The 27,726-nt window shown below is 31.3% G+C and overlaps 2 protein-coding genes and 1 non-coding gene across 8 annotated transcripts in view; 2 read left to right on the forward strand and 1 right to left on the reverse strand.

Annotated features, from left to right (window-relative positions):
• The window catches only part of LOC106685919 (uncharacterized), a 41,486-nt gene extending 27,406 nt beyond the window's left edge, over window positions 1-14,080 (reverse strand). For 3 of the 4 annotated variants that reach the window (XM_024358947.2, XM_014428926.3, XM_014428925.2), the window contains exons 1-5: window positions 13,914-14,080; window positions 13,668-13,828; window positions 6,361-6,532; window positions 4,663-4,765; window positions 1,962-2,087 (exon numbers count right to left, since the gene is read on the reverse strand). In XM_024358947.2, the coding sequence (XP_024214715.1) occupies window positions 1,991-2,087; window positions 4,663-4,765; window positions 6,361-6,532; window positions 13,668-13,828; window positions 13,914-13,962 (582 nt within the window). In that variant the 5' untranslated portion in view covers window positions 13,963-14,080 and the 3' untranslated portion in view covers window positions 1,962-1,990. Of the gene's footprint in view, window positions 1-1,862; window positions 2,088-4,662; window positions 4,766-6,360; window positions 6,533-13,667; window positions 13,829-13,913 lie in introns of those variants that run through there. The other variant, XM_014428923.2, reaches the window with a different exon arrangement.
• The window catches only part of LOC106685918 (F-box/LRR-repeat protein 16), a 356,715-nt gene that overhangs the window by 299,660 nt on the left and 29,329 nt on the right, over window positions 1-27,726 (forward strand). The gene's annotated exons all lie outside the window — the stretch shown is intronic.
• TRNAV-AAC (transfer RNA valine (anticodon AAC)) lies at window positions 22,629-22,701 on the forward strand. The gene has a single exon. It is a non-coding gene; the product is annotated as a tRNA-Val (tRNA).

The raw sequence follows: 27,726 nt of genomic DNA on the forward strand, positions 1-27,726 counted from the left end.
ATCAAATGATGAGACAGAATGCATACCTGTTTTGACGGCAGTCAAAAACAAAGTGACGGTTGGTATTGGGAGGAGTGGGGATTGCAGTTATGCCACAACAACGAAAATAATTTTTAAAGTAAACATAGTAAAAAAGTATTTAAGTTAGGTGAACAATAAATGGTAATATACATAATAGGGGGAGAAGAAATATTAATAAAATAAAAAAAAATAATAATAATAATTTTTTAATGTTTGCTTAAATAGTAACTCTCTATTGAAAATAACACGAAATGATACAGACAACATTATTGCGTATTTAGGTTGTAAGTCCATTCATACTATATATACATGTCAATGAGAAAAAAAATATATAAAATAAAAAATAATAATGACAAAATAGGTGAAATAATATATGTACATCACAAATAAATATAAATAGACCAATAAATTAAATAACAGACAAATAAGTAAAAAAACTAACGTAAACACAGGGATGACTCACGGCTACTGTTTCGGGAACTGAAAGCCTGGATTGGGGGGCTCCCATAATAAGGCATTACTAGGGCCTCACGTGGCCGAAAGTAAACTTACCTCCTCTAGCTTACCACCAGATACCATTCCTTCCATTATAAACTTTCTAACCACCCAAATCCACCAGTTTATAAATCTTGCTTCCTCTCCCATTTCTGACAATTCTCTGATGCGCATGAAAAGAAAATGGCTTCGAGACTCTCTGATATATGTGGAAATATTATTAGAGTGATACCAATGGGTAGTTTCTCTACACGCATGTATCACTCAATTATAAACTAATATAAAATTTACTGGATTTATGTACAGTTGAGTTGTAAATTTCCAGGAACACATGAAAAAAAATATGGTATAAACGGTGTTGTAACTGATAAACATATTGGTGAAGTAAATGTTGCAAAGGTAAAGTACATTAGGAAGTAAAAAGGAAATAATAAAGAATAACATATTTGTATTTTTTCCTTTATGCGAAAGTTAACGCAAATATAATCACAAAAGGGAAAAAAGATAAAACAATAAAGAATTACTCCTTAGGCGCCATTTATTTTTTTCTTGGAAATAACGAAAACCCCGAAGCATCATGCCCACAATATAGCTAAACTATACCACTATATAAACAATTGTTGAATTATGACCACTGGCGAATACCTTTACATGTAGATAACAGAAAACCTAGGGGTGTTGCCTACCTACTGGTTGAATTATCGTAGTATTCCGTGAACAACAACAAAAAAACATAATCAACAAGTTGAAAGCAGAGAAAGAACAGCAGAACTATGTGTACAAAAGTTTAATAATACTATGAAATCTATATACAGAGAATGAAAAAGGAAAAAAAAAAAGAATTCTTATCAATTAATAAAACAATTAAAACTTATAGGTTGTCTTAACCTTAACTTAATGCTTAACCTTAATAACTATATTTACATTATTATTCTCTTATCCAGGACATGCTGAAGAAACGTCACTGCACTATATCCCCACTTCTAGTGTTAATGACCGCCCATTGAAGTAAATCACCATAATTTTGAAAAACAAAACATATATGACAACATTTCGCATATGGTGATATTCCAGTTCAAACAGTACAGACAGAGGGCCTTTAAACTATTACCAATTCACATTTAACAATCGTAAAGTGTTCCGAAATCAAACTTTCACCTTTACCAAAAACAAAACCCACTCATCTAAAACATATCGCTCGTGTTTTGTTTTCACCTTGACAACCTCTTGTTTACACAGATCGAACCACTGTTTTATTTCACCATGGCAACCGTAACATATCTTCCTATCCGACCTCTCCGGACTATTTTCCTTTACCTTAGACTGTAAGACCTCTTAGAGACTGCTCAAGGTATAAATTTTATTTTATTTTTTAGGCTAAACTTTATTTTAGGGTTAGACATATCAGTATTATTAAATTGATACAGATAATTCAAAAAGTTTACATCACTTCTGCTATTTTCTTGATTCTGACTTAGAAGATGTTAGAATAAGACACGGGATACTCGGTCGGAGGAGCGTGCTCTCCCCGGATCTGAGAATTTCTTCCCTCGTACCCTTGGTTTCCTACCCTATAGCAAAATAATTCAGTACATAAATATATAATTAGAAAGAGTAAGAACTGATAATAGATAACATATCTTAAAAGGTATTGGTCCGGTAAATAAATTATTAAAGATACTATTCAATCGTATGAAATTATTGACAAAAATCTTTTTGAAGTATAAAAAAAATGGCATATGCTCTAATATTTACTGAAATGATCGCATAGCTATATATCATTTACTACTTATTAAAAATTAACTAATAATAATTATTACAGTGTACTCAATAATGATAATTAATTTAGGAGGAAATTTAATTTCTTAAACTTGATTATTACTTTTACCCATGAGAAATTATAAGGCAAACTCAAAGACGATTCAGCAAAAAAATAAAATAAATAACAAACATGGTCGAGTGTGTTTATTTTTTTGAGGTAATTTTACGGAAGCGTTATGTTTGCTCAAGCCCTGATTACCATACATTCTCTCAAGTACGCTTCTAAAAATTACAACCTAAGATTAATTATGTATGTTAGTTAATTATGTTTGAGTTTGTGCAGCCCTCTAAAGTTTGTAATGGATGGCTGTTATATATAAAACAAACACAAAAGAAATTTAACTGTTAAGATTATATTTACTTTGTTTTCTTGTCGTTTTTCGTATGCTATATCGATAATTTTTCATTTCACAACTTCATATCACTTGAAAAACTCTTGTCTCTTATATATTGTATATATATATATATATATATATACAATAACTTATATACTGGAAGAAGATAGTTGACCGTATGAAGTAGATTGTTGGAAGATAGTCCGGGTGGCGGTCAATAAAGCTATAAAATAGTAAAAGAGAACTATTTATTGTAAACCGGGTGTTGATTTGGCCCACTTTGTAAGGCTTCGCTAAATGAGAAAACAGGATACTAACATTTTAGAATTAACAGAACATTAAAAATAAAGAACATCTTTATCTTTACCATATTTAAAACTAGTTTTAATGAGTAGTCTCCTACAATTTATGTGTCTACATTTGTGCTGAAAACTTATATCACACCTGGTTACTGGCACTGGTACTTGGTATGGGGAAGTCCGGCAAGTGGGTCTAATGGTCCTTTTAGCCAACCTCTGACGGCTTCTTAAGTTGTCGCCGCGTTCTAACCTAGGTGGGAGTGTCAGATTCATTCCTCGGGACCGCCGAAAAATGAATGTTAACTGTCCCAGGTGGGAATCGAACCCACGACGTTCCGAAACGAGCGCATTGAGACCTGCGCTGCAACTTCCACGACCGTCACGTCCCTTCACACCGGGTTATGTTTATTATTTACTTGTTTCCAGTTTACTTACATGTATATTTCCTCATATTGTTATTATTAATATTTTATTTTGTTTATATTTTTTCTATATACTTTATAAACTTAACATTTGTTTCGAAATGTTTTTTATTTTTAATGTACTGTTAATTCTAAAATGTTTGTATCTTGTTTTCTCTTTTAGCCCTGATGAAACCCTGCAAAGTAGTGAGGAACGTTGGTTTACAATTATAGTTCTCTTCTACTATGTTGATACCTTTATAGACCGCCACCCGGGCTATCATCCTACAATAACTTATATAGTTTTATCTATATAAAGGAACGCTATGTCTTGGGGATTTTGTTGCAAAATTAAAATTCTAAGTAATATTATTGTTGTTGTTGATTGTTGCTTAAAGGCGTAAAACCCTCTGGTCATCAACGCCTATGGCACGATAAAAGTAAAAAAATAAATAAATAAAAAAAAATCAAAGAGGAGTTATAATTTATAAAGAAGGAGATGTGCTTTTAAAAATGCAAATACTAATGTAATTTTAGCTTCCTTATCTGTGAGAGCTTCTGATAAATTTGGGGTCAGTCCTATCCTGTTTATTATTGGCAAATAGTGAGTACATTCTTCGAAAATATGTCTAATCATGAGAATGGCCAGACAATATTTGCACGTTGGAGGTGGCAGTTTTCTGATTCGGTGAGAGTGCGTGAGGAGAGTATTACCTATTCTCAAGCGGGTTAGAGCAACTTCCTCCCTACGGCTGTTGCAGTAGGATGTTGACCATGGTTTTACAGATCGTTTTATTTCTTTTAATTTATTCGGAGAGCTTTCATCACACCTGGCCTGCCATTTTTCTAATATTTGTAATTTAAGGGGTGTACTGAGTTCTGAAGAGGTAAGAACATAGTAATTAATATTATTTTGATATCGAAAGTAATATTATTTTAATTAATATCGCTAATACCATAATACTTATGGTATTCTGTATTGCATACGTTGATTCAATTAATCTCAACTGTAAAATTCCTTCACTCTAGTTTACCTGTAATTGTTTTATGTATAACGGTAACCTAGTACATCCTTTAAGTGGCTACACTAAGTAAAGCATGATTCACAAACATGTTTAGTCAATCTTTTTTTACAAGCATACTAAAGCATATGTATGGCAATTACAGCTTTTGCATAAATAGTGCTTACTAAAAATACCATTCAAACGCTCAAAGATTGATATATAAACACCTTCATATGACATGTACCAGTTAAAAGCAATTTATATGAATTCCATTTCTCTTGCTTACCATTTTTTTATTATTTTTATGTCAGCTCTCTCCCTTTGCCTTTCTCTCACATGCCATCTCAGTCTAAGATCTTCAACTGTCATCATAGTTTCTGTTACCACATCTGTAAACAATCATGTGAATAAGATAGGTGAAAAAGGTATCTTTAAGTTGACGAAGTATAATATTTGATTATTAAATTTTACTTCTACGAAAATACTATCCGATAGTAAAATTTTACCAAGATTTAGAATTCGAAGGAGGCAATAATTAAAATATGATCGAATTACAAATATGCTATCACATGAAGTCAGAGTTTGGCAAAAAGTAAATACAATAATAATTATTATAATTGTTTGCAAATTACTGTAATTCGAAATTACAATTACTTGATGAACTACTGTAATTGTTACTACCAATTACAAGTAATTGTGATTACAAATACTTAACTCCAAAACTGAAAAAATCTGTTTTACAGTGGCTTCAAAATATGAAACTGATATCCAGTTTAAGATTGTGCGCTGGTGTATAGATTTATTAACATATTATTGTTTATGGTGAAAATAAATATAAAATCGATTTTATGATCGCATACTTGTCAATTAATTTTAACTTTTAGGATTTCTGATCATAAAAAATATTTTTAATTAAACTGGATCCTCCACATATGAGTTAAACTACATTTAATTGTAATTGTAATTTGAACCACTAAAGGTAAAGAAGTATTTGTAATTGCATTTACATTGCATTTAGCACTAAGCAGTGATTGTAACTAAGATTATGAATAATGCATTAATTGTATAGTGGATAGCAATTATTTTTACCCAATTACAATAATTATACTTGTGTCTTACATTTTCATCATTGTAATTGTTCTTCAAAATAACTAAACTCTAATGTTTTGGGCCTTTTAACGGTTATCTTAGTGTAAATGAAACTAGTAATTGAAGATGTAATAAATTACTCATGTAATGATTCCTGCCCAACTCTGCATGGAGTTCTAGAGCGTTCTTTCTTTAAAAACATTCCTAAGAAATACCACTTATTAAAATTTGCGTGACTTATTAAAGGATTCCTCTAAATGAGCACCTTTAGTTTCTCTTTAAAAAATTTGGATTTATAAACGGGTTTATAGAATTTATAGAAATTTTTCAACACACTTAACTTGCGTTGAAAGAGAAAGTGTAAATAAGTGTTAATATAATTATAATTTTTTTAAGAGATCTAAAGGTGTCCACTTAAAGGAAACCTTTAGTAATGCATAAAACTGTTAATATGCATCTAGAATTTTTGAATTTGAATTTTATATTTTGTTTCCTCCAATCAATTCTGAGCTATTATATTTCACTAGGATCAACTGTTTAGGAATTATAGAAGAAAATTCGGAAGAAAGACCTAAAATTCCTAATTCGTTACTTTACCAAATCTGTTTCCGTGCTATAGAAATGATATAGAAAGAATTTTTTAAAATTATTTACAGATGTATGTTTTATCCTACGGACTTTCGTACTACAGGTAAAATCCAAAATTCGAAACAAAAAGAATTGTTCATTAAAGTGGCCTTTTTGTAATATAATTAGTGTAATATTCCATAGTATTTATCTAATATTAGTAGTCGTTTTTAAACTTAAAAAAACAAACAGCAAATATAAGCTGCTGCTACATACATGCTGTACATTATACATGCTACATACATTATACATTATCTGCAGTACTTACCACTCCTAACGAGGTACAAGAGATCGCTGGAGTACGTAGCCATGTGGCGTAGGGTAGCGGTAAGCGTGATGTAGTTCTTGATCGGGAGGTAGAGGTCTCCGCATCGACCATACATCCGGAACTCTTCCCTGTTCCAGAACGGGTACAGTCTGCTCACCCTCTCATATAGCTCCTGAGCAGTGAACAGTGGTAACTATAATAGAGTGTCCCTCCAAGAAGATTATTGAATTATCCAGTTTTTCATAATTGTACTGGCCTTTTTCTCAATTTTTTTCAGTTAATCGAGGAAGAGAAGTTCATTTACGAAAATTTGCTTATTACAAACAAAATACCAACACCTCCTTTTAATTGCATAAAAATCAATAAGTTAATTGGTAATTATTTACTTAGTCCTTCAAAAAAAAAGGCGGGAACCAGACTGTACGTTTGTAGCTTCGGACTCGAAAAGTGGCGGAGGTAACCGATTCCCAAACCTTTTAAAAATGAATTACTTGCTCCTTCAACAGGGAATTTTCCCTCTTAGACGAAATTCCAGGTGGGAATGGTCGATAGCTCTTGGTAAATTTTTAAAAATTGTTGGAAATCAGATAAAAAATTATTAGAAATTTTATATCCCTATTGATGATGATGATGGATGTTGTGAACTATATTGAATGATGTGGACTTACTTACGTTTCTGTTATCCAATCTTCATTCCTCGATTTCCTCCCTCCTTCTCTTTTTACTCATTTTTTCACCAAATAAGAGTGAAGAAAAAGAAGTGGTTGTAGAAAAAGAAGATGACACTCTCATGCTTCAATTGCTTCTTCTCTCCACTGAGGGGGCTTGAAGAGGTAAGTTTTTGTTGTTGGCCACATGCTGCGCTATCCAGACTTTCGGTTCCCCAAACATTGGGACTATATTGAAAAAAAAATCAGACCGACTGACCTATTGATAAGCGGAAAACGATTTTTAAGCAGTGAAACAAAGTTGAAAGTTTTTAGCAACTCAAGAAACCCTTTTATACGAATTTTCGAAAAAAAATTCTAGTCAAAATTTTCCGCCTGTGATTTCTTTATAAAAATCTAAAAAATAAAAATTCTTCAACACTACTCAACCAATCTACACCAAACCTGGAATTGGTTTAGGGTTTCATAAACTGCACCAAAAGACACAAACTGACTCTAATAAAACAGAACCGGAGATATAAAAGAAAACGTTTGAAAATCTTTTCTTTATTTGAAATCCATATTTTGTCCTTTAAGGGCATTTAATTTAGTTGATGTAGGCTGAGACATTCTACTTTCTAATGGTATCAGCGTAGAAATTGGATAAAATGATAAGTTATGATCGATTTTATGAACAATTGACATTGGGAAAAAAAAAAAAAAATCAATCGAGGAGAAAAATTTCGAATTTTAAAGTTCCCCGAAAAATAGTATTTGAAGTTTTAGGATGACTAAAAAAAAAAAAATTATTGATATATATATATTATAACTCCAAGTCATATTATGTTTTTATAATTTTTTTTTTTTTGTTGGTTAAAAGAATTAGTAATACTTTATCCTTATTCTTAAGAAAGAGGCGAATCGATTTGTGTACAATAACCGTGAAAAGAAAGTGTACTTTCTGATATACAAACCAAAACCGCTTAATTTTGTTTATAACTATTTTCTACTCGAGAACGGTGAAAGGGAACATTTTGAAAAAAAAAAACCTGTACGTAAATCGGTCTTGTAATTCAAAAGTTTGTCGTGATAAAAATTCGACCATTCCCTTTTATGTATATAGGTGTACTAAATACCGATATTTACAAGTTAGAAGAAGTAAATAGTGCGCGAAGTGATGCCGAAAAATGTCGTTTATTATAAACTTTAATTAAAGCGGGAAATAAATAAGCGAAATTTTCCTCTTCTAAGAAAGTTAATATTATTAGCTAACCTATAACTAATATACTAATCGACGTACAGTCTGGTCATGTTGCTCCAATCTTTTTTGGAGTAGTGATTATAAATTATTACCAATTAATTTTTTATTCCTAATGTTTGAATGTTATTGATGAAATAATGTAGTACATTAATATATTTATGTTAACTAGAGGAAACAAAAGAGATGGTTTTTTGTCTTGTCTTGAAGAGAATTCTAGACTCATCAAATGCCTAAAAATGGAGCTGGAAAATTGATAAAATGACACATTTGTTTTATAATTTTTATTATTTTATAAAATCGATAATTTTTTGGTATATTTGCAATCATTTAAGCTTTGTATTTTTTAAATATTTTCAAGAAAGGAACTTTGACGTTAACAATATGAACTCTATTTGTTCACAAGGGTAGAAAACATAACATAGCAACAATATTAGCAAGGGACTGTATAACATTTGATGTAAGTAGAGAAAACAATTACTCAAGTGAATGTGGGTGTAGAATCCAATTCCAGAGCGCCCACACACATGTTGTAACTGATTTCAAACTGACGGCAATAGTTAAGCTAATTTGTTAATTAATTTCCTATTGAATAATTGTAACCATATTTTTTGAGCTGTTGCATTACCATGCGGGATGTTCATACTTCCCCTTAAATATTAAATTGATATCAAAATTAATTTGTACTGACCCTCTATGCAATTTTTTCTCTTGGCCGATTTCGTTACTTTTTTTTGGTTTTTATTTGAATACTTAAAACCTTTGACACCTATGTGCAGACGGGCAGTCAATTAACAATAGTAAATAAATCTTTCCTGTTCTATTTTAATGATTTTTGACGAAACTGAAATTTTATCTTTTAACATTACATAATATACATAATACATCCCATAAAAAAATAGAAAAAGAGTTATGACGTATGGTCAATTTTGTATGCGTATTACGTTTCTCGAAATGTAAAGAACTGGAATTATAACGTTTGTAGAAATTACCTTGAAATGAAAACAAAATTAATTTTAAATTATGGCCAAGATGGTCAGGATTACGGTGAAAAGAGGAACAAAAATATACTTCATCAGGGCTAAAAATATACAAAAACAACTAAGAGCATGTTGACATAGAAAGATAATGTGATACAGAAAGGTAAATTAAGGCAGGGTCAAAATGATGTAAAAACAAGTGAAAAGAAAAATATGTAATAATATAAGAAAATAGTATTTATGTAAAATAAACAATGATAAGAATATAAAAGTATTTTCCATAAATTGAAATTAAACGGCCAAATATTTATATATATAAAATTAATTTTAATTGATTAAATCAACTAAGATTCAGCCTAATGAAGTCTGTATGTCTATGATTAGCATAATAGCATATGTTATAATAAATATCTGTATTTCGCTTATTTGTATTTGGTATTTTGTGCAGATTCTGATGGAAAAGCTTTAACTTCATTCAATTAGTTTTTCAAATAATTCAAAAACTGAATAGCATATTTAATAATATTTCTCGTTCTAAAATTTCAACATTTTTCTTTTCTAAAAGAATGGTAAAAGTATAAAAATATAACACAACTAAAATTAATAGAGTGTTCTTAATCACTTATTCCATTCTATATTTTTATTGAACCAATATTGATAATAGTTTTATGGAGTTTGTCAATCTATCAACTGAAACGCTCAAATATAGGTAAGACATGACAATATTTATCAGACTGGTAAAACGGAAAAATTGGCTGCCCGTTCGGGCGCCAGTTTACAGTTAACTTTAGTTTATTAGTACTTCGTCATTTCCCGTTACATTCAACGACATTCTGTGTTAAATATTATATTTCATAATATCATTGACGTTGTAACAGCATATAATAGGTCTAAATTATTAGTGTCGAGTCATAAGTAACTTCGGTTTTTTTATCAGACGTTTATTTTGTTTCCATTAGATAACAAAATTATATTAATTTATAATTGAGAGATAGCTGACCGTGGATGACTTATACGAGAAGAAGATAGTTGGGGGTGCGGTCAAAATAAAACACAAATAAGTTGATGTAACTTACTTGTGTTTTATTTTGACCGCACTCCCAACTATCTTCTCCTCGTATATATTTATTTATTATGTATTCACCACTATTATCTACAACCTTCTCCCATCTTGCTGGTGGTTTATCAATTCTTTCCTTGTAAAATGTGGATGGTTTGAACAAGAAGAAATTTTCGACAGCCTGTCTGACTTGCTCTTGCGCGTTTATCCTCGCAAAAACCCTCCATATCAAGGTTAAAAAAAATTAACGTAACGTCTATCAAAAAAGCCAGCTAACAAAAGACTAAATGACTCGTCTACATTGTTAAAACAAAAACTTTTAATGGTAACTTATAGCGGGCAGATACGAACAATAGATTCTACTTAGCTTCATCGGAAGGTACTGTATGACTCGATCTAATACAACTCGTATTTCCGAAGAAATCAAATCTCAAACTGAAAAAAAAGTCTTCATATCTCCTTAAATTAATAATTAAATCCTTTCATAGTTAATACATATCCATGTTTAACTACTAATAAAAATGCGAAATAGTTAATAATTTAAAATAATCAAAATTAAAGTTACTTTAGAATAAGATATTATAAATATTCGCCATTTAAACCCTCTCAGGATATTTCAAAGCAAATATGGCTAAGCTGATATGGAATATCATTTAATTCTACATTGGGAGTCTTTTTCGAGAAACCAGTTAACAGGTTTAAAGCCGGAGATATTAAGTGGCATTTGCTGTAAGTCCATTTTAACGAAAAGTCCAAGGCACACCTGCCTTAAGTATATACTTGGTTGTTTGGACTCGCAGAACTTCAAAACGTATATATCCGCCGAAATTTTTTTTCCAGATTGTAATAATTCCTCACTATAGATTCTATATATAGGTAAGTGAAATGTAGGCGAAATTATTATTTTAAATCCATTGACAATTGAAAATGTTATGGTTTTTGTATTGAGCTTTATATAGCTAACGATTAACTATATCCGAAGTTAGGGAGTGGTTGTAATGAATGTCTTCCGTTGTGGCGAGGGACTTTTCATTAGAGCTAGAGGACCAAAGGTTCGAGACCAAGTGGCCGCTCTACTAATGAGCTTCCTCGCCCATTCAAGTCCCGCCTCATTTTTCTTCTGCTTCTCCTTTTAGAAGATGGTTCTATTCATCCTACATAGCGGGGAGTTGCAATGCGGACAAAATATAAATAAAAGCATTCCCTGTAATACTCAAATAATAATTTACAACAATCTATTCAATAGATTTTTATTCCTTTTTACACTCAAATAATTATTTAAAAAAAAAAAATCGTGGTTGAAGAGAAGTACTTTTTAATGGTCCTGTCGTTTTCAAAGATCTTTTTATTTTTATTTCAATCCCGAATAATCTTGGTATGTAAATGTAAATGTGTATTTGTACGAATATTTTGGAAAATATCAAACAATATTTGTGTGTTTGGAAAGTATTACTTAATAAATAATAATTGACATTTTTGAGCTCTTGAAATATGATAACCTTTTTTAAAACAATTACTTGGCCTATAACTAAAACCCGTGAACTTGTTAATATTCGATATTGTTTTATAAGACTTTATATATAAGGCTACATTATGTTCAGGCGAGATGATCCAGATGGATATTATTATAAAATTACAAGGGATTTACATTAAATGAAATGAAATAAAAAAGAAATTTATTCTGGGACATATATCCCTAAGAATAAATACATGGAGCATACACTATGATTTTTGTCTGGCAAGCATTTAAATGTTTCCAATAGGCAGAATGAAATCACATTGAGATCATGGCTTAACTACTGTTTATAATGTTAATCAATATATGCTTAATTATATTGTTAACAATGATGCAGAGGTTTGGTTATGCAATAAGTGAAGGAATAGGTGGTGTTTAAAAGAAGAATGTGAGGATTGGAGAATGGAGATGGGAAGGGAATTCCAGAAGGAGGTTGCACATAAGGCAAAGGCGGTTCTATGGGAGGGCATATATAAATCAATCCGATGGGATCTGGTGTTTAATGAATGGATGGATGAACGAAGAGTAAGGAGATCAAGGATATAGGTAGGTTTTTTATTTTAAGAACTTGGAATAGGAAAACATCGAGGTATTGCCTTCGGAGGTATTGGATAGAGCCACTTTAACGCGGTATACCAGCAGGAGACTTGTGAGCGCCTTGGAAACCCAAAGATGAATCTTACGAAGAATTCATGAGTCTCTTCAGTCTCAACTCATAGACCAAGGAACCGTAGTCGAAGTGGGTGAAGACGAGAGAGGAAAGTAGGAGGGTGTTCTGAGGAATGGAATAATGGAATCTTAGGAATTGTTTGAGTATAGTTATGGATTTGGGAAATATGATCCTATATTTAATAAATATGCAATTAGATTTGACAATTTATTAAGGGAAGATTACTAACCGTGGTACAGCACAATTACTGGTTGGATACCTTATTGCATAATGCTCTTATTATGCACTTACATTGTAAATAGACCTATATTGTAGTATTTCAATTAAATAAATATAATATTTTAAAACAAATTACTACTAACACCGTTCATTGAATTAATAGAGTTGGTGTAAAAATTAAAACAAAAATACACCAACTGAGATATGTGGGTTGAGTACTTACCTTGGAAGTGCTATTAAACATTAATTAAATCTGTACCTCTACAACCCATGAAGGGTCAGGGGTGCAGTACCTTTCTATGAAGTACTGTTACTAGACCAGCGGTTGTGCAAGGAGGTGATTTGTTGAAATCCCGGAGGGCTCCCGAACCCATAGGGCTGACTCGACGGCTATAGGTAACTCATAATTATTATACTAATGATAATTATCTGCCACAGTCGGATTCGAACCGGGGTCCTAGGAGTTTGTAGTCGTATGAAGCATTGGCTTACCAAGGAGTTACCCACGCTTCAAAAACCTATAATGCTTTTATATTTTTGAGAAACTGATAGTATTACAATTGTGTTTTACATACTTAAAATAATTGTTATCAATGAATATTTTAGTAAAAAAGTGAAAATCCAAAAAAAGCTTTAGTTGTGGAATTCCTCTTTTTTATGCAACATCGAAGATATACCTGGCAAAGATAATAGAGACAATACTATTTTTCTCAAAATTTCAACAGATTAGCTTAAACAACATTAATTTTGTTTTTCAATTCATTTAAATTATCCTATTCTAGTTTAAATGTCGTATTTATGAACGTTCCTTAGGAACACCTTAATGAAGGTCTCCTTTAAAATGCATCTTTAGCTTTCCAAAAAATATTACATTTCTTTTAAGAAGTTTCTCAGAATAGGAGTTTTTTCTTCTTCTTTTTAGCAAATCTACAAAAATGAAGGATATGATACACTCACAAAGATCTGAAGATTTCTAGTCCAAGGTAGAGAAATAATGTGCTTCTTGACGGAGACGTACTTTTCGTCCAGCTGCCAGATGACTATCAGTTTGAAATGAATCATGGGATCAGGCTGCCTTTCCTGGCATTGCTTCGGCGGTTCGAAATGTGTTGGCAACTCTGAAATAATAAAATTACACCAATTTTATAGCCGTAATAAACAGGTAGTCTAGTAAAATACTAGCTATCACGTTTTGCACTCTACCGTCTTCGGAGCTTTGTACATAATATTTTTCATTCGATTTGTGCGGCATGTAAAGTTCAATTCCTACACCTAATCGGTATACAAAACCCGAAATCTAATGTTTTTTTAAATATTATCTCAAATAAAAGTTCTGAAACCGTATTGTTAAGAACAAATGAACTTTTCGATTTTAATTATTAGTTATATAAACAGGTGAAATCTTAGTATGATTAGCACATTTATTAGCTTTCAAAATAAATTTTAAATAGCTTTTTATTTGTGTGTATATGTGTGTGCACCTTCAGCTCAAGAACAGGTGTTACTTCACTTTTGACTGGCTGGTTGGATATTATAAATGGACTATATATAAACTAATTGCAATGAAAATTAAAACATGATTTAACAGCAAAAAAATCTATTAGATAATTTGCAGGTTATGTAGGAGTGGTCGAAACTAAACATTTATGGTTATAGAGAGTGAATTAATTTTGATTAGGGTTCTAATTATTTTAATGATGATATGCATAGTGATAGATGTTATGATATGAATTATATGGAAAGGAGCCATGGAATGCTTCATGCTTCCTTTTCTTCTCCACATCCCTCTATTTTCCCTCTTCTTATAACGATTATAACCTTACCATATACATATTTTCATTTTTAGGTTCAGTAAAAGCAAATATTATTATGTTTTCCTGTTACCATGGTTATAAGGCTAATAGTAAAATAGTTATTAGTAAAGATCGGCATAACTTGTTTATTATTGTCGTAACAATCACGGTCAATCAAACAACATGTAATAGAAAACAGTTAATTTTCTTGTTCTTTCATATTTTATATTTATCAATTTTTTCCTATTGCTAACAATGGGAAATGGATAATAGTTTCATATAACATAATTGAATCAGGTTTGTTTCATGAGGATAAGACCTAGCTGATATTAGTGGCCTTTTTTATGATGATGATTTTCCTTGGAACTATTGTTTTTTTAGAAATATAAAGTGTAAAGAAGCATTTATTTATTTTTTTTTTTTAGGGAACCTAAATGTATTCATGTAAAGATCATTAATAAAGTCTTCATAATGTTCCTAAATTTATTAATACGGCCTTAAATGTAGTGATCAAAATATAAAATTCATTCAATATGAGCTATCCTAGATTATTTAAGCTAAATTCTCAGCTTAAGAATACACAATATTTTCTCTATCATTCTGATATAATTTATAAGAAAATATATAAATAATTTCATAATAATTTTTGTAAGTACACAGTCTGTTTCAACTTATTATCTTATCTATTAGAGCCTTCGTGCACACTAATTCCTAAATGTATCTTAAAAACGGGAGACATATCTCGTCGGCTCTTAGAAATAAAACGATAACTCGTCACGTTCTCAATAAATCAGAAGACCTGCATTCCACCGCTTAGGAACTACTCGTCACGCGACAGTAAATTGGCAGTTTTGATTTGAGGGGTTGGCTTCCCCTAGCCCACAATCCTTGACATCCAATCGACCGTGAGTGCAGTTGGTCCCCCGCAAAAAAATTTAAAATTGCTATTATAGATAATATTAAAATAGAAAAGACTAAGTCAAAACTAAGCAGAATCGAGTAATGAAGGAGAATATAAGAAAATTAATTTAAAATTCTTACTTTATCGTAATGACAATAAAATGAACGAATTTTATAACAAGTTTTAAACTAGGAAAAAAAAAGATAGAATAAAATTACTTTCCACAATAATCATTTTTATTAAACCAAACAGGATTATATTTTGTTGACTGATTTGAACCTCATTGTTATTCAAAGGGACACGCCCGTCCCTGAAAGTTTTTCATTTATGTTTCCTACAAAAACTTTGAATCTCGAGGGATATTTTATCAGTGTTCCATATCAAATACCTATTCAATTATTATTTTGTTTATATACGAGTATTAAAATATTGTTATTAATTTATTTCATACAGACTGTATTGTTATTATTAAAAGTAAATTGTTTATTTATGACATATTTTAGATTGAAAATAGTATGGGGTTCTTGAAACTTTAGCAATAGTGTGTAAACAATGTGTAATTATTAGACATTGGGTCTGATTTGTCACCTCCACAAAAGAAGAAGTTATTTTGAAAGGTTGACATACACTAGTGATTGTCGACTTGTACTACAGAGCAACTCAGCGTTAGTTGTATAGTCAAATTGAAAAACACGTTTTCACTAGCGCAGGCCAACCTCGTTTATATGTGAATTTAGGATGCGAGCTTCACTGAAAAATATCCGTTAGTTTGAGCTAGCATAGCGAGCGGAAGTCAAATTTTTTTTTTCATATCCCCCTCCCTTGCCATTTCTGGCATACGGGGTGCGGGAGCAGTGGAGTAGTGCGCTGGGGATTGCGCATGTCACTACCCCCAAAGATCACCAATTCGGGAACAACTGTCGAAAAAAAAATGCATCTGCCACATAGAGAAAGAGGAACTCTCAATTATTGCTGCACATATTTTGAACAGTCCCTAGAACATTGTCGGTGAGTAATGGAAAAATTTTTTTGTGACTAGTAATTTTACGTAGTGATGATATGAATTTTGTAATTATATTATGGCTCTCACCATAAAGTAAATGCTAATCAGTAATATACTCATTTGAAAAAAAAAAGTAAATATTTTTTAATTGAAACATCGAACTACCCTAATACTTTAGACTACTTTTTAACTTTAGTTTATTTTTTTTATTCTTAACATTTTGTGAATTTGAACATTATTACATTCTATAATATTATTGATATCCATAATACTTTTCTTATTTATCATTAACTATTTATGTTATTCTTTCTTTTTTCCGTATATGTATTTCTTTTATTGCATTGTTTATTATCGTTCCGATACAGCTACATTTTACAAACAGCAATGACATTTTCCACACAACCTGGTGACGATTCTGTCCCGTCTATATTACTAACAACTTCATTGAATATAGAAAAGCTGTTTAAGTAATCAAAGTATTATTCATATGTTAAGGACAATGGGCAGCTATCTTCTGGCTTGAAATTAGTGACTTTTTGTTAAAATAAATTTATGGGTATGTCTACTAATCGTATTTATGGAACCGGTTTTTGCTATCAGGATTTTCATTTGTTTTTTTAAATATAATATATGACAATTCACAGCGATGGTGATGTTTGCTTATGCATACTGACTGAATATCAATCTTAGAAGCATCCCTAATTTAACGATATCTATATTAAAATATAGTAGCCGATATTATAGCAATAGTTAATATTTACAAAAAAAATCAATAAAATTGAAAAAAAAATTCGATAACAGTAAGTGACATTAATTGATTTAATAAAGATAATTATATATTCGTACATATTCGTTTTCTTAACGTAATTAAATATTTCCTGAATATCAGGGCTATTATCGGTTATTAAAGTTGCCAAATGATATGATAATCAGTGTTTATCAAATGCCTGCAGTTATTATACACATATAAGGTATATACACATGTAACAGTTATTATACACATGTATCGTACTAGTAACTGTTAACACATTTACAGTTACTAGTACGTTACACTGTCTACATGTTGTTCTAGATGTTCCTGACAGTAAGTATTTGTTGGTTAGTCGAGTGTGTCTAATTCGTGTCTGGTCGGTATAACTTCGTGTCTGCAGCTTTGGGTTGATATATTCTATGGAAGTACTTTTTCTCATGTTTAAAGAATTATCATAGTAAATATGATTCAATTGCATCAAGTAAATTTACGTTTATATATCGAAAACTGAATGAATTATTCGGAATAAATTCTATGTCTATAATCAGCCAATAATTCTGTGCTCTCCCGATAATCCCATTAAACTGTTCTTTGGGACAGTGGGTTGATTGCAGCTTTTCACACTCCAATGTCTCTTGAATATACTGTAATTCTGTTACGATTGACTGGTAGTATTGTTTTGTAATGAATGAGGGTGAGGTAACTCCATCATCTGGCACACATAAAATTTGTTATGATCAATCAAGTATCCTCTTCAGAACTTTAATAGAGGTGCGAGGCCATCCAGTTTCAAGTCGTTGAATTGAGAGGGAGGTGTAGAACCTTTTTAAGCAATCACTGACAAAAATTTTTCATTTAAATACTTTTATACACCCAACACTGCGAGTTGGGTAGCTCATTGAGTATTGTCCTTTATTTCTAACTTCTTGGCCCAGGTTCGAATCCGGCTGTGGTAGATATTTATTTATTTTGTTACTTTAACCGTTGGACAACTCTTAACTCTGGATTAGGTAGTCTCCCAGGTATATACCTATCCTCTTTATAATGGGTACCCTCCGGGAATAAACTGGCGGTCGAACGTGGTAATAAACGTATTACTTCCTTTTAGGGCCGTTTGTAGCCTAGGGGGTAGCAATAACTTTTACTGGCTAGTAACTGCAGCGGCGCCGGTTCGAACCAAGCTTGCAAGGTCGACTTTTATTTCTGTAGCGGTCCGACAAAGTAAATACTTTGCCTCTCTACTATGGTAAGAATAGGATGGTAACCTTTAAATAACCTCCCTCTCTCCCGTATGCCAAAAATGACTTGGTAGGAGATCATAAAAAAAAATAATAATAATAATTACCTCTTTGTGTACCTGCCTAACCCTTGATGCGATGGAGAGAGGTTTTGAAGAGGTTTTTTTAACATCATAATTTTCATATAAATAGAATATTGCACGATAAGTTACTATTTACCGACAGAGTCCCAATTTATGAGATGGTCGTAGTAGCTCAGGTGGTTGAGGCGCAGGTCCTGGAAACCTGTGAACTGTAGGCGGTGCCAGTTGGAATCCGGCCTGGGAGGTGGTCTTTTTTCATATCGTGGTGGTCCTATGAAATGAAAAACTTGACCCTCCATCAAGGTAAGATTAGTTTGGTCACCTTTAAATAACCCCTCCCCGTATGTCAGAAATGACCAGAGAGTTATTAAAAAAAAATCAGTTTCTAACGATAAGGAGAAAAAGAAATGCGTAGAAAACTGTCTCATATTTAGAAGTATGATTTGATTTATCTAATTATCTCACTTGGGCAAAAATTAGCAGATGAGACTGATAGCTAAAATTGTCATGTATACTACATAATTTTAGTTATTAGTCTCATCTATAGTTAATTTTTGCCCAACTCTTTTCCCAAGTAGTGATGATTTGCTAAAACTATACAGTTAATCAGTGTCAGTAATTATTGAAGGAGGTTAATCATCTATTGTGCTCCATTACTCGACTATGTCCAAAGCCAAGACTGGCTATTCCTGTTCCGGCTGCTCACAGGGGGGAGGCATTTGAATATTGTGCACATAGAACCCTGATGTGTGCTGCCTATCTGATGGGGCTGGGCATGTTGCACAACTGGGATGGGCGCGGCTGGCCATTACAAGCTGGGCGCGTCTCTCATGACCGTAGGGTTTTAACGTCGCAGAATATGTACGTGCTTAATTATTCTCTTTGTACCTAAATTTTCATGTATCCTTTCTCTACCACTTAAGCGAGGTCGTGAACCCTGGTATGAGATTTAAATATAGTTATCGAGATCTGACTTAATTATTTATATATCGAGAATTTTATAATTATTTAATAGTGGAAAAATCCTTTGGACCACATTTTAGACCCATTGTTTGAATTAAAACTATTTAATATTAATAGTTTTGTTCAATACATGTACACATATTATCCACATTTTAACGATGTTTCGGCCCTATCCACTGGCTGCTTTCAAATTTTTTCCTTATACTTCTGTAAGTATATACAATTACAAAGTAAGTTTAGATAATTTTTTTTTTCAGGTGTTTACGTCATATCATTAATCTCCAGAAAAACTTAACGATATTCTAATAACGTGACTGGGATATAAAAACAAGTTTGAAAATGGTAAATGTAAATGTGGGAAAAATGTATTGTAATGTTTATTCTTTAATTGATTACATTAATTTTATAATCATAATATTTTTGTCTTCATTAAATAATAATAATATATTTTATATCTTAAATGAAAAGAAACAAAAGCTAAACCATTTATTTCTTTTTCATTTAATTTAAAATAAATTCAATATGTTTTACACACGTCGATTTAATGGTTTGTTTGTTTTTGTTTAATGGCGCCAAACTTCATTGGTCATCAACACCATTTATATTTCATTTAATTTTGAAGGTATCCTTGGTCCCATCCTCTACACCGTCTATACAGCTGACATCCCAACCAATCCTAACACTATCCTCACCATGTATGCCGATGACACATGTGTGCTCGCAGTTAATAATAACCCATTAATTGTATCCCAAAATCTCCAATCCCATATCACAGCCCTCGAAGATTGGTGTCGTAATTGGAGGATTAAGGTAAATTTCAACAAATCCTATCAAATACAGAGGTATTAGTAAAGACCCTTCGTTGTAAACCTACTGACTGCCCTACAGTTTCATTTATTTATGTTACTCTTACCCCTGTCGAACAGATACGCTACCTTGGACTACATTTGGACAAGCGATTAACCTGGAATCCTCACACTAGACAGGAAACTGCACGTCGATTTCGACTATTACAGCACTTACTAGACAAACGGTCTAAACTTCCAACACATTACAAAAGACTGATCTACATGACTGTAATAAGGGCAATCTGGACATATGGAGTTGAGCTTTGGGGCTCCACTAAACCTTCGAATTCCTCTCGTATTCAATCCTTACAATCCAAAATTCTTCGTAAAATCCTCAATGCTGCTTATTTTGTCCTTACAAAATCATACATAAAGACCTTAATGTTCCCTATGTAACCGATCTAGCCCGAACCAGATATCACTCCTTCCATTATAAACTCTCTAACCACTCAAACCCCCTAGTTTCTAATCTTGCATCCTCTTCCATTCCTGACAATCCTCCGAGGTGCCTGAAAAGAAGATGGCCACGAGACCAGCTAATGTAAAATGTCATTAGAGTGCTACCAATGGGTAGTTTCTCTACACGCCTGTAGCACTCCAATTTAACCTAGATCAGATTTACTAAATGTATTATAATGTACAGTTGTAAATAGCAATAAATAAATACTAAATAAAAAATAAATAATTTAATTTTGCTTATATTCGTTTAATTTTATTTATTTATTAATTTGATTATTTTTTTTTTTCCGTTCAATGTTATGTTTTTGTCAGTAAATGTTGTGATTTTAGAAACTGAAACACTAATTCTATTGTTTTATCATCGTGTCAGAGGGTTTTTGAAATATCTGGGTTTAGTCCTAAGCTATGGTGTGAAATATGGGAATTGTTAGAAAATACGGCTTATTGTTTCTTTTAAAATAAGATAGGAGTGGGTGAGCCTCGTGTGACCTATTCTCAGCCTGGTCATTACAATCTCTCTACGGCATTTGTGACTGGAGGTTCCTCATGGCTTGGCATTCTTTTTAATAACTTTTAATTCACTCATTGGGCTTTCATTCCACAAAGATTATCATTTATCTTTGACTTCCTTTCCAAGAGGTTTGCTCTTTTCTGATGGAGTTAAAATGGCTTTAACCCATCCCGGAAGCTCCCAAGTGCTTCTCTTGCAGCGTGATTGGCTAGTTCATTCCCTGGGATTCCTACATGGCTTGGAACCCTTATAAATGTAACTGACATACACCCATATTGTGTAAAGTTTTTAAGTAAAAATGGATGCAGGAAATTTTCGGATGCTCTGGATACATATAAGCTAAACCTTTTAACGACCTTAATGAGTCTGTAATTATTGTTATGTTGGTGTGGTTCAAACACAAACAGAAGTGAAGTGCTGCTGCTATTGCATTTAGTTCGACAGTGAATATGTGGCATAGTTAGTGGAGTTTAATTTTGAACATTGAGTCATTAGTTACAAAGGATGATGCTGCTGATTGGTCTGATTTTTATCCGTCTGTATAGATTATAAAGGATTCCGGCATGTTTGAATTATACGAGAAAAGTGTGCTTTATATTCAACTGGTTCGGTATTATTTTTCGAATATCTGAACAGGTCTAGGACGTCTAGTTTTAGGACGTTGGAAGGTCCATGGTGGATGATTGTTTTCGGATTTGTCAATTGTTGTCGTTTTGAGAAAAGTGATAGCCGAGGAGAGTCTTTCTGATAACGAAAGTGTTGATTCTTGGTTTTGTCGAAAAAGAATAGAAAATTTTGGATAAAAATATATTTATTTGTCGGATGTTTTGTCTGTAGATATAATTTTGAACTGTAATTGATGGCTAATTTAGATCTTCTGAACGAAAGTGGCGATAGTCCGGATTCAGCTTATAAACTTAGAATGGGGCTTGTTCGAAATGCTCCTGTCGCGATTCGAATTCCTGCGTGATGGACTGTATCCAGTTTAGCAAGCACGTTAAGCGATTTAATGGTTTCATAAAGTTAAGATTTTATTGATTATAGAATAAATTGTTAACCTGGTCTCTTGAGCTTAGTACCAATTGGTGAAAATAGTGGTAAATTAAAAATAGTTAGTCCCTAATTTATTTTTATTTCAATTATATTTAATTGTTATATATTATATTATTTAGAATATGTTTTATTATTAATTTTCTTAATACAGAAATTATGGTAATGAAATGCAATTTAAATATTTTCTTTAATTTATAAATAAACGTAATTGTGATATTGGGAAAACTCCAAAAAGACTGATTTGATCTAAATTTTTTTATTTAAAAAAAAAACTTATCGTGCATCTTGAATTTAAATTTTTCGCCCTCACTTAGCGTTTCCGTGGTGTAGCGGTTATCACATCTGCCTAACACGCAGAAGGTCCCCAGTTCGATCCTGGGCGGAAACAGTTTTTTTGTTTTTCTTCCCTCCTAAGTTTTTTTACAAAATATATAAAAAATGTTATAAATTGTAATTATTATTTATATTATGAATTATAAAAATATATTTTTTACATTCCATTGCTATCTATTATATCATGAAAGACAAAACAGTTAGAAATATCTGGTTATGTAAACCTCCAATTCACCGGTGTATTGTCATTTGTTTTTTGACCATAATATTCTGATTTGTTTTTCGATGGAACAAATAACTAAAATATCGAATGAGTCTACATTTAATATACCTACTCATCTGAGACAATGAATTTATACTAATGAAAATAAACCAAAACAAACTTTTAAAAAAAAATTCCTTTGATAAAATATAATGATAAAAAATCCTAAAAATTGACAATTTCAGAGCTTTTATCAAATACCAATAAATTATAACTGGCTATTATTTTTGAAATTTTACCTAATTTAATGTTGTTTAATTAACAGTGAAATTTACTTCTGTATTTAAATACAAATAATTTTACTGAATATTAAATGTTGAATGTAAAAAATTAATGAATGGACTGTGCAACACATATATTTCATTAAGTAAGAATTATTGATTAATTTTTTATCATTCGTTTCATAATACATTGGTGAGTCAAGTTTTTATTTATGAGGAATTATCGATTGGAGAAATTAAACGTGGAAGTAATTCATTACTTCCCTAGAATCCGCCGTAGGTTTTCAAGACAGTAAAGTATCAACAGTCAGAAAGTAAATCATAAATATATCTTTAAGTTATTTTTTAAAAAAATATTTTGTACTAATGATGTGCGGTCTTTATTTTTTTAACATAATAAAGTCTATTAATTTAACTAATCCATGTTAACGGTCCTTGTGTTATTTATTAGTATACAGGACTCGAGGTGGAATGTGTTTGTTTTTAAAATTAGCTTGACTTATTAACAATTTTTTTTAATATTTAAAACTTTATTTATTGATAGATATTACAATCTGCCACACCATTGTGAGCAATTGGTAAAAGTGATGAATGATCACATTCTTACTAAAATAAAATAAAATAAGAAAATTAAAAATTAAACACGATCTTGTGAAATTATTATTAATTTTCTTTTATAGAACTATGCCTTATAACAAGAAATCCTTAAAAATTAATGAGGGAAAAATTAGTAGCGGGAAGAAAAATAATAGTTTAACAAATATTTAAAAAAATACGATGGTGTTTCCGGAAAAAAAGTGATATATACTTATGTATCTTCGTTTTATATGTAATTAAAAACAATTATATCTCTAACTCCATGATAAATTTACATAGAAACGTTGATCACCTGTACTCTGCCTGATAGACTTGCATTAGGCTCCAACGGTTCCAGTCAACTGGGACATTGGCCAAAATGGTTCCAGTCCAAGAATACCTGAGACACCCGCGACTGTCTTGTTCTGGAGCTAGCTAGAAGTTCATTCACCTTCTAAGGGTGCCCGAAGATTATTTGTCTCTTTAATCCCTCATAAATCTACTTGGACAGGCCTTATATCCTGGCCTCTTCAGTCTTGTAATCTTGAGACATTAGTTTTGATTGGAGCCTCTGGCTAATAAATATCTGTCAACTAGTTTATAATCACAATCTACAATGTTTATTTTTATGTTTATGTCTATAGAAATAGAAATAAGTGGCTCAGTGGCAAGGTACTGTGCTACGAACAGCAAGGAACCGGGTCCGAATATGGCTGTGGCAGATAATTAATTACTATGTTACTATAACCATGAGTCAACCTTAGGGGTTAGGAAGCGCTCCGAGGTCCTCCCAGCCTCTTTAAGTGGGTACCCTTAATTAGATGAAAATCTGGCGGTCAAGCGTGATTCTGACTAAACCACCTCCTTGCAACAGCGTTCAGCTAGTAGCAGTACTTCATAACAAAATACGATTTCACTGACCCTTGGGTTGTAGGGTTTGTGAGGCCCATTACTCTGCTGGTAGTAACTCACAGACCGGGTGTATGGCTGATGTTCCTATCGTGTATACCGTCATGGAGAATCGGGTTGTTGTGTTTATCTATATTAATACTATGTTTTAGTACTAAAATGGCTATAAATTCAAGATAACAAGAGAATATCATCTTGAACAAGAGAATATATCTTCATATCTTTCTAAAATATTTATATAATATTTCGTGCCATTCATAGATAAATACCTGGATATAACAGATATATATCTCCACCCCATACGAGGGTTGCTGTGTTAGCTATAGATGTTAGCATTTAAAATAATTTTGAGAAAATGGTGCTATATCGATACATCATGAATTTGATTTATTCATTTATTTGGATTATTAAATAATCCTAATATTCAAAAATTTAAATTTTGTAATTTCCTAGCCGAGGGATTCAACAGTCATTTTTATTTATTGGTATAATTTAAAAGAATAGTTATTTATTTGTTAGAGATTTTTAAAAACACTGTAAATTACTACTCAGTAGTTTATTATTTGTATTAATTATATCTTCTACTGGAAGATTTTCATTCATAAGACCTAATCTAACGTTTGCTACTGTAATTATAATTTTTTTTGTAACATTTTGAGAAAGTGATACCTAATCTTATTGATGCATCCTATTTATCTTAATGAATTAGCATGAACATCTTTTCAACCGCCATTTTGAAACTAAAAAGCGGACGGTAATAACGAATTCCGAAGATAATCATCGAGTGAAAGTAACTTAATGCCAAAATTGAATCGGTAGATTTTCTCAATTCTTATTCTTGGAAACATTCACATAAACCAGTAAGTATACTATTGTATTGAGTTAAAATGAACCTGTGAAGTATACACAAGTACAATAATTATATATTATAGGATTGTCATAATACGCAGAAACAAATTAATTACTTAACAAGTGTCCTAATGCTGAGGAAATGTAATAAAAAAAACTGATTTAAAAAAAACATATTTTTGAAAGCATAAGATGTTTGAACTTCAGGAATCTATCTCTATACCAGCATTGAGGATACTCCAGAGAAAAGCATTACCATTTTTTCATGTGTTTTTCGAAAATACAAAAAAAAAATGTACCACTAAAACCCATAAAGAATTAGAGACGGAATACTTAGTGAGAGAGTGCTGTTCCTACTAGGCCTACAGTTGTGCAAAGAGGTGATTTGGTCAGAATCACGCACAACCGTCAGATTTTGATCCAATTAAGATTGAGAGCTTTCGAACTTGGGTACTTGAAGTTAGTAGCAAAGTACTTTACCAGTGAACCACCACTCCCCAGTCAGTCTACAAAGAAAGATATAATTTTTAATTTGTTTGATAAAAATTGAACTATCGAATTTCGATAAGGTTTTTGAAGTTACAGACCATTTTAGTCGCTGAGCTGTGGACACACCTCTACTATTGTACTTTTATTGAAATTCACAGTTTAGTGGAATTTTTCTGAAGAATACTAGAAAACAAATGTTATCACCTAAATTTGGTTGATACTTGCCTGTTCGTATTAAATAATAATATCTTACGATGGTGGACGAAGGATATTATTATTTTAAATTCCATCTGATTTAGGCTTTTATTATTTATATCAAAAGTATTAAAGTTTTAAAAAATAATCAGGTGATGTCGAAACAAAAAATGCCGGGGTCCCTGAAAAAGGACGTCTTATAAAAGAAACCGATCAGACCTAAGCCAAAAACGTATTGCCAAGTAGATTTTAGTCACATTGAAAATAAAGAAAAATGAAATAAGACAAATTAGTCTCCTTATTTTGGCAGTGGGCATTGTTTGTCCCTTATGATTAATGATTTTATCTGTAGTAAAGGTATTTTTAATTTCACACTTTATATAATATTTTGCGATTGTAATCTGGCGGTCGAGCCTTATTGGAAAACAGTTGATCTAGTAACAGTACTTCCTTACGAAGTGCTGAAACCCTGAATCTTCATTAGTTGTTGTAAAGATTTTTTTTATTTTGGATATTTTTGCCCTAAAAGTTCTTCTAAATTTGCGATTTCGTAAATATTAAATAATAAATAATAAAAATGCTTTATTAATTATGTACAATGTGTTTGTTTATCGTCTCCCTAAAATTAACCAAAAAATAAAATGTTCGTTTAGAAAAGCCTAATGGCTTAGCACAGATGTTGACCGTATTATCTTGCATTTTAAAACAGTCCTTGGTCAAGAAACAGTCCTTAGCGAAGTATAGAACTCAAAACCCTCCAGGGGTGGTAGTGGTGTAGATTTAATTATATTTATATAGTAATTAATTAATTTATTTATTTTGGAAATATATGCTTGAACAGTATTAATCGCGATCTCAGTTTTATTTCAATTTATTTAAGTAACATTTTTCTAACCTGAAATTTTGTTTTTTTTAATTATGAACTGTAGATATTTTTGTTTGATTTTCATTTTATCTTGTATCAAATATTTAGCCTTAGTCACTTTCGATATTTTTTAAAAAATAAACATTTTTTCGTATTATTCTCTTTTTTTTTATTTGTGTAGCTTCTTATGATGTAAGATTAAAAAACAAAACCAAAACCTATGATTAAAATAAGAAAATATCTGTCACAAGTTCTCTTTTTTTTTATTAAACTCGGTGAATCTATGTATAATTAAATTATCTCCAATATTAGCTACGTTATATACTCATTGAAATAGTTTAACACGGTTTAAATGGAAAATTGTCAAAAATATTTCCTCTAATTTATTTTTTATGTTATATTAAATATTAACCTTTGTTCTTGTTTATTTATAAAAATAAATAGTTATCGTTGTTAGCAATATAATCAATGTATAAATACAAAATATTAAAAAGTTGTATGAATAATTAAAGAAGAAAAAAAATCATCGAATAGGAAAAACCGAGAAAGGCCGATCTTTCCCGATTGTATTATGATTTTGTTACCTTTTGTAAAGCTGTTGTATTCTTGGCAAGAAAAAAAAATTAAATCCCTTATTCTGACCACAAGGAACCCAGAAATATGAATTTTTATAGTAATAGAAAAAAATAATTTTTTTTGTTCATAATTTTTGCA

Source organism: Halyomorpha halys, unplaced genomic scaffold (genome assembly GCF_000696795.3).
Source record: "Halyomorpha halys isolate HHAL.00 unplaced genomic scaffold, Hhal_1.1 Scaffold755.1, whole genome shotgun sequence".
Taxonomy (NCBI): Eukaryota; Metazoa; Arthropoda; class Insecta; order Hemiptera; family Pentatomidae; genus Halyomorpha; species Halyomorpha halys.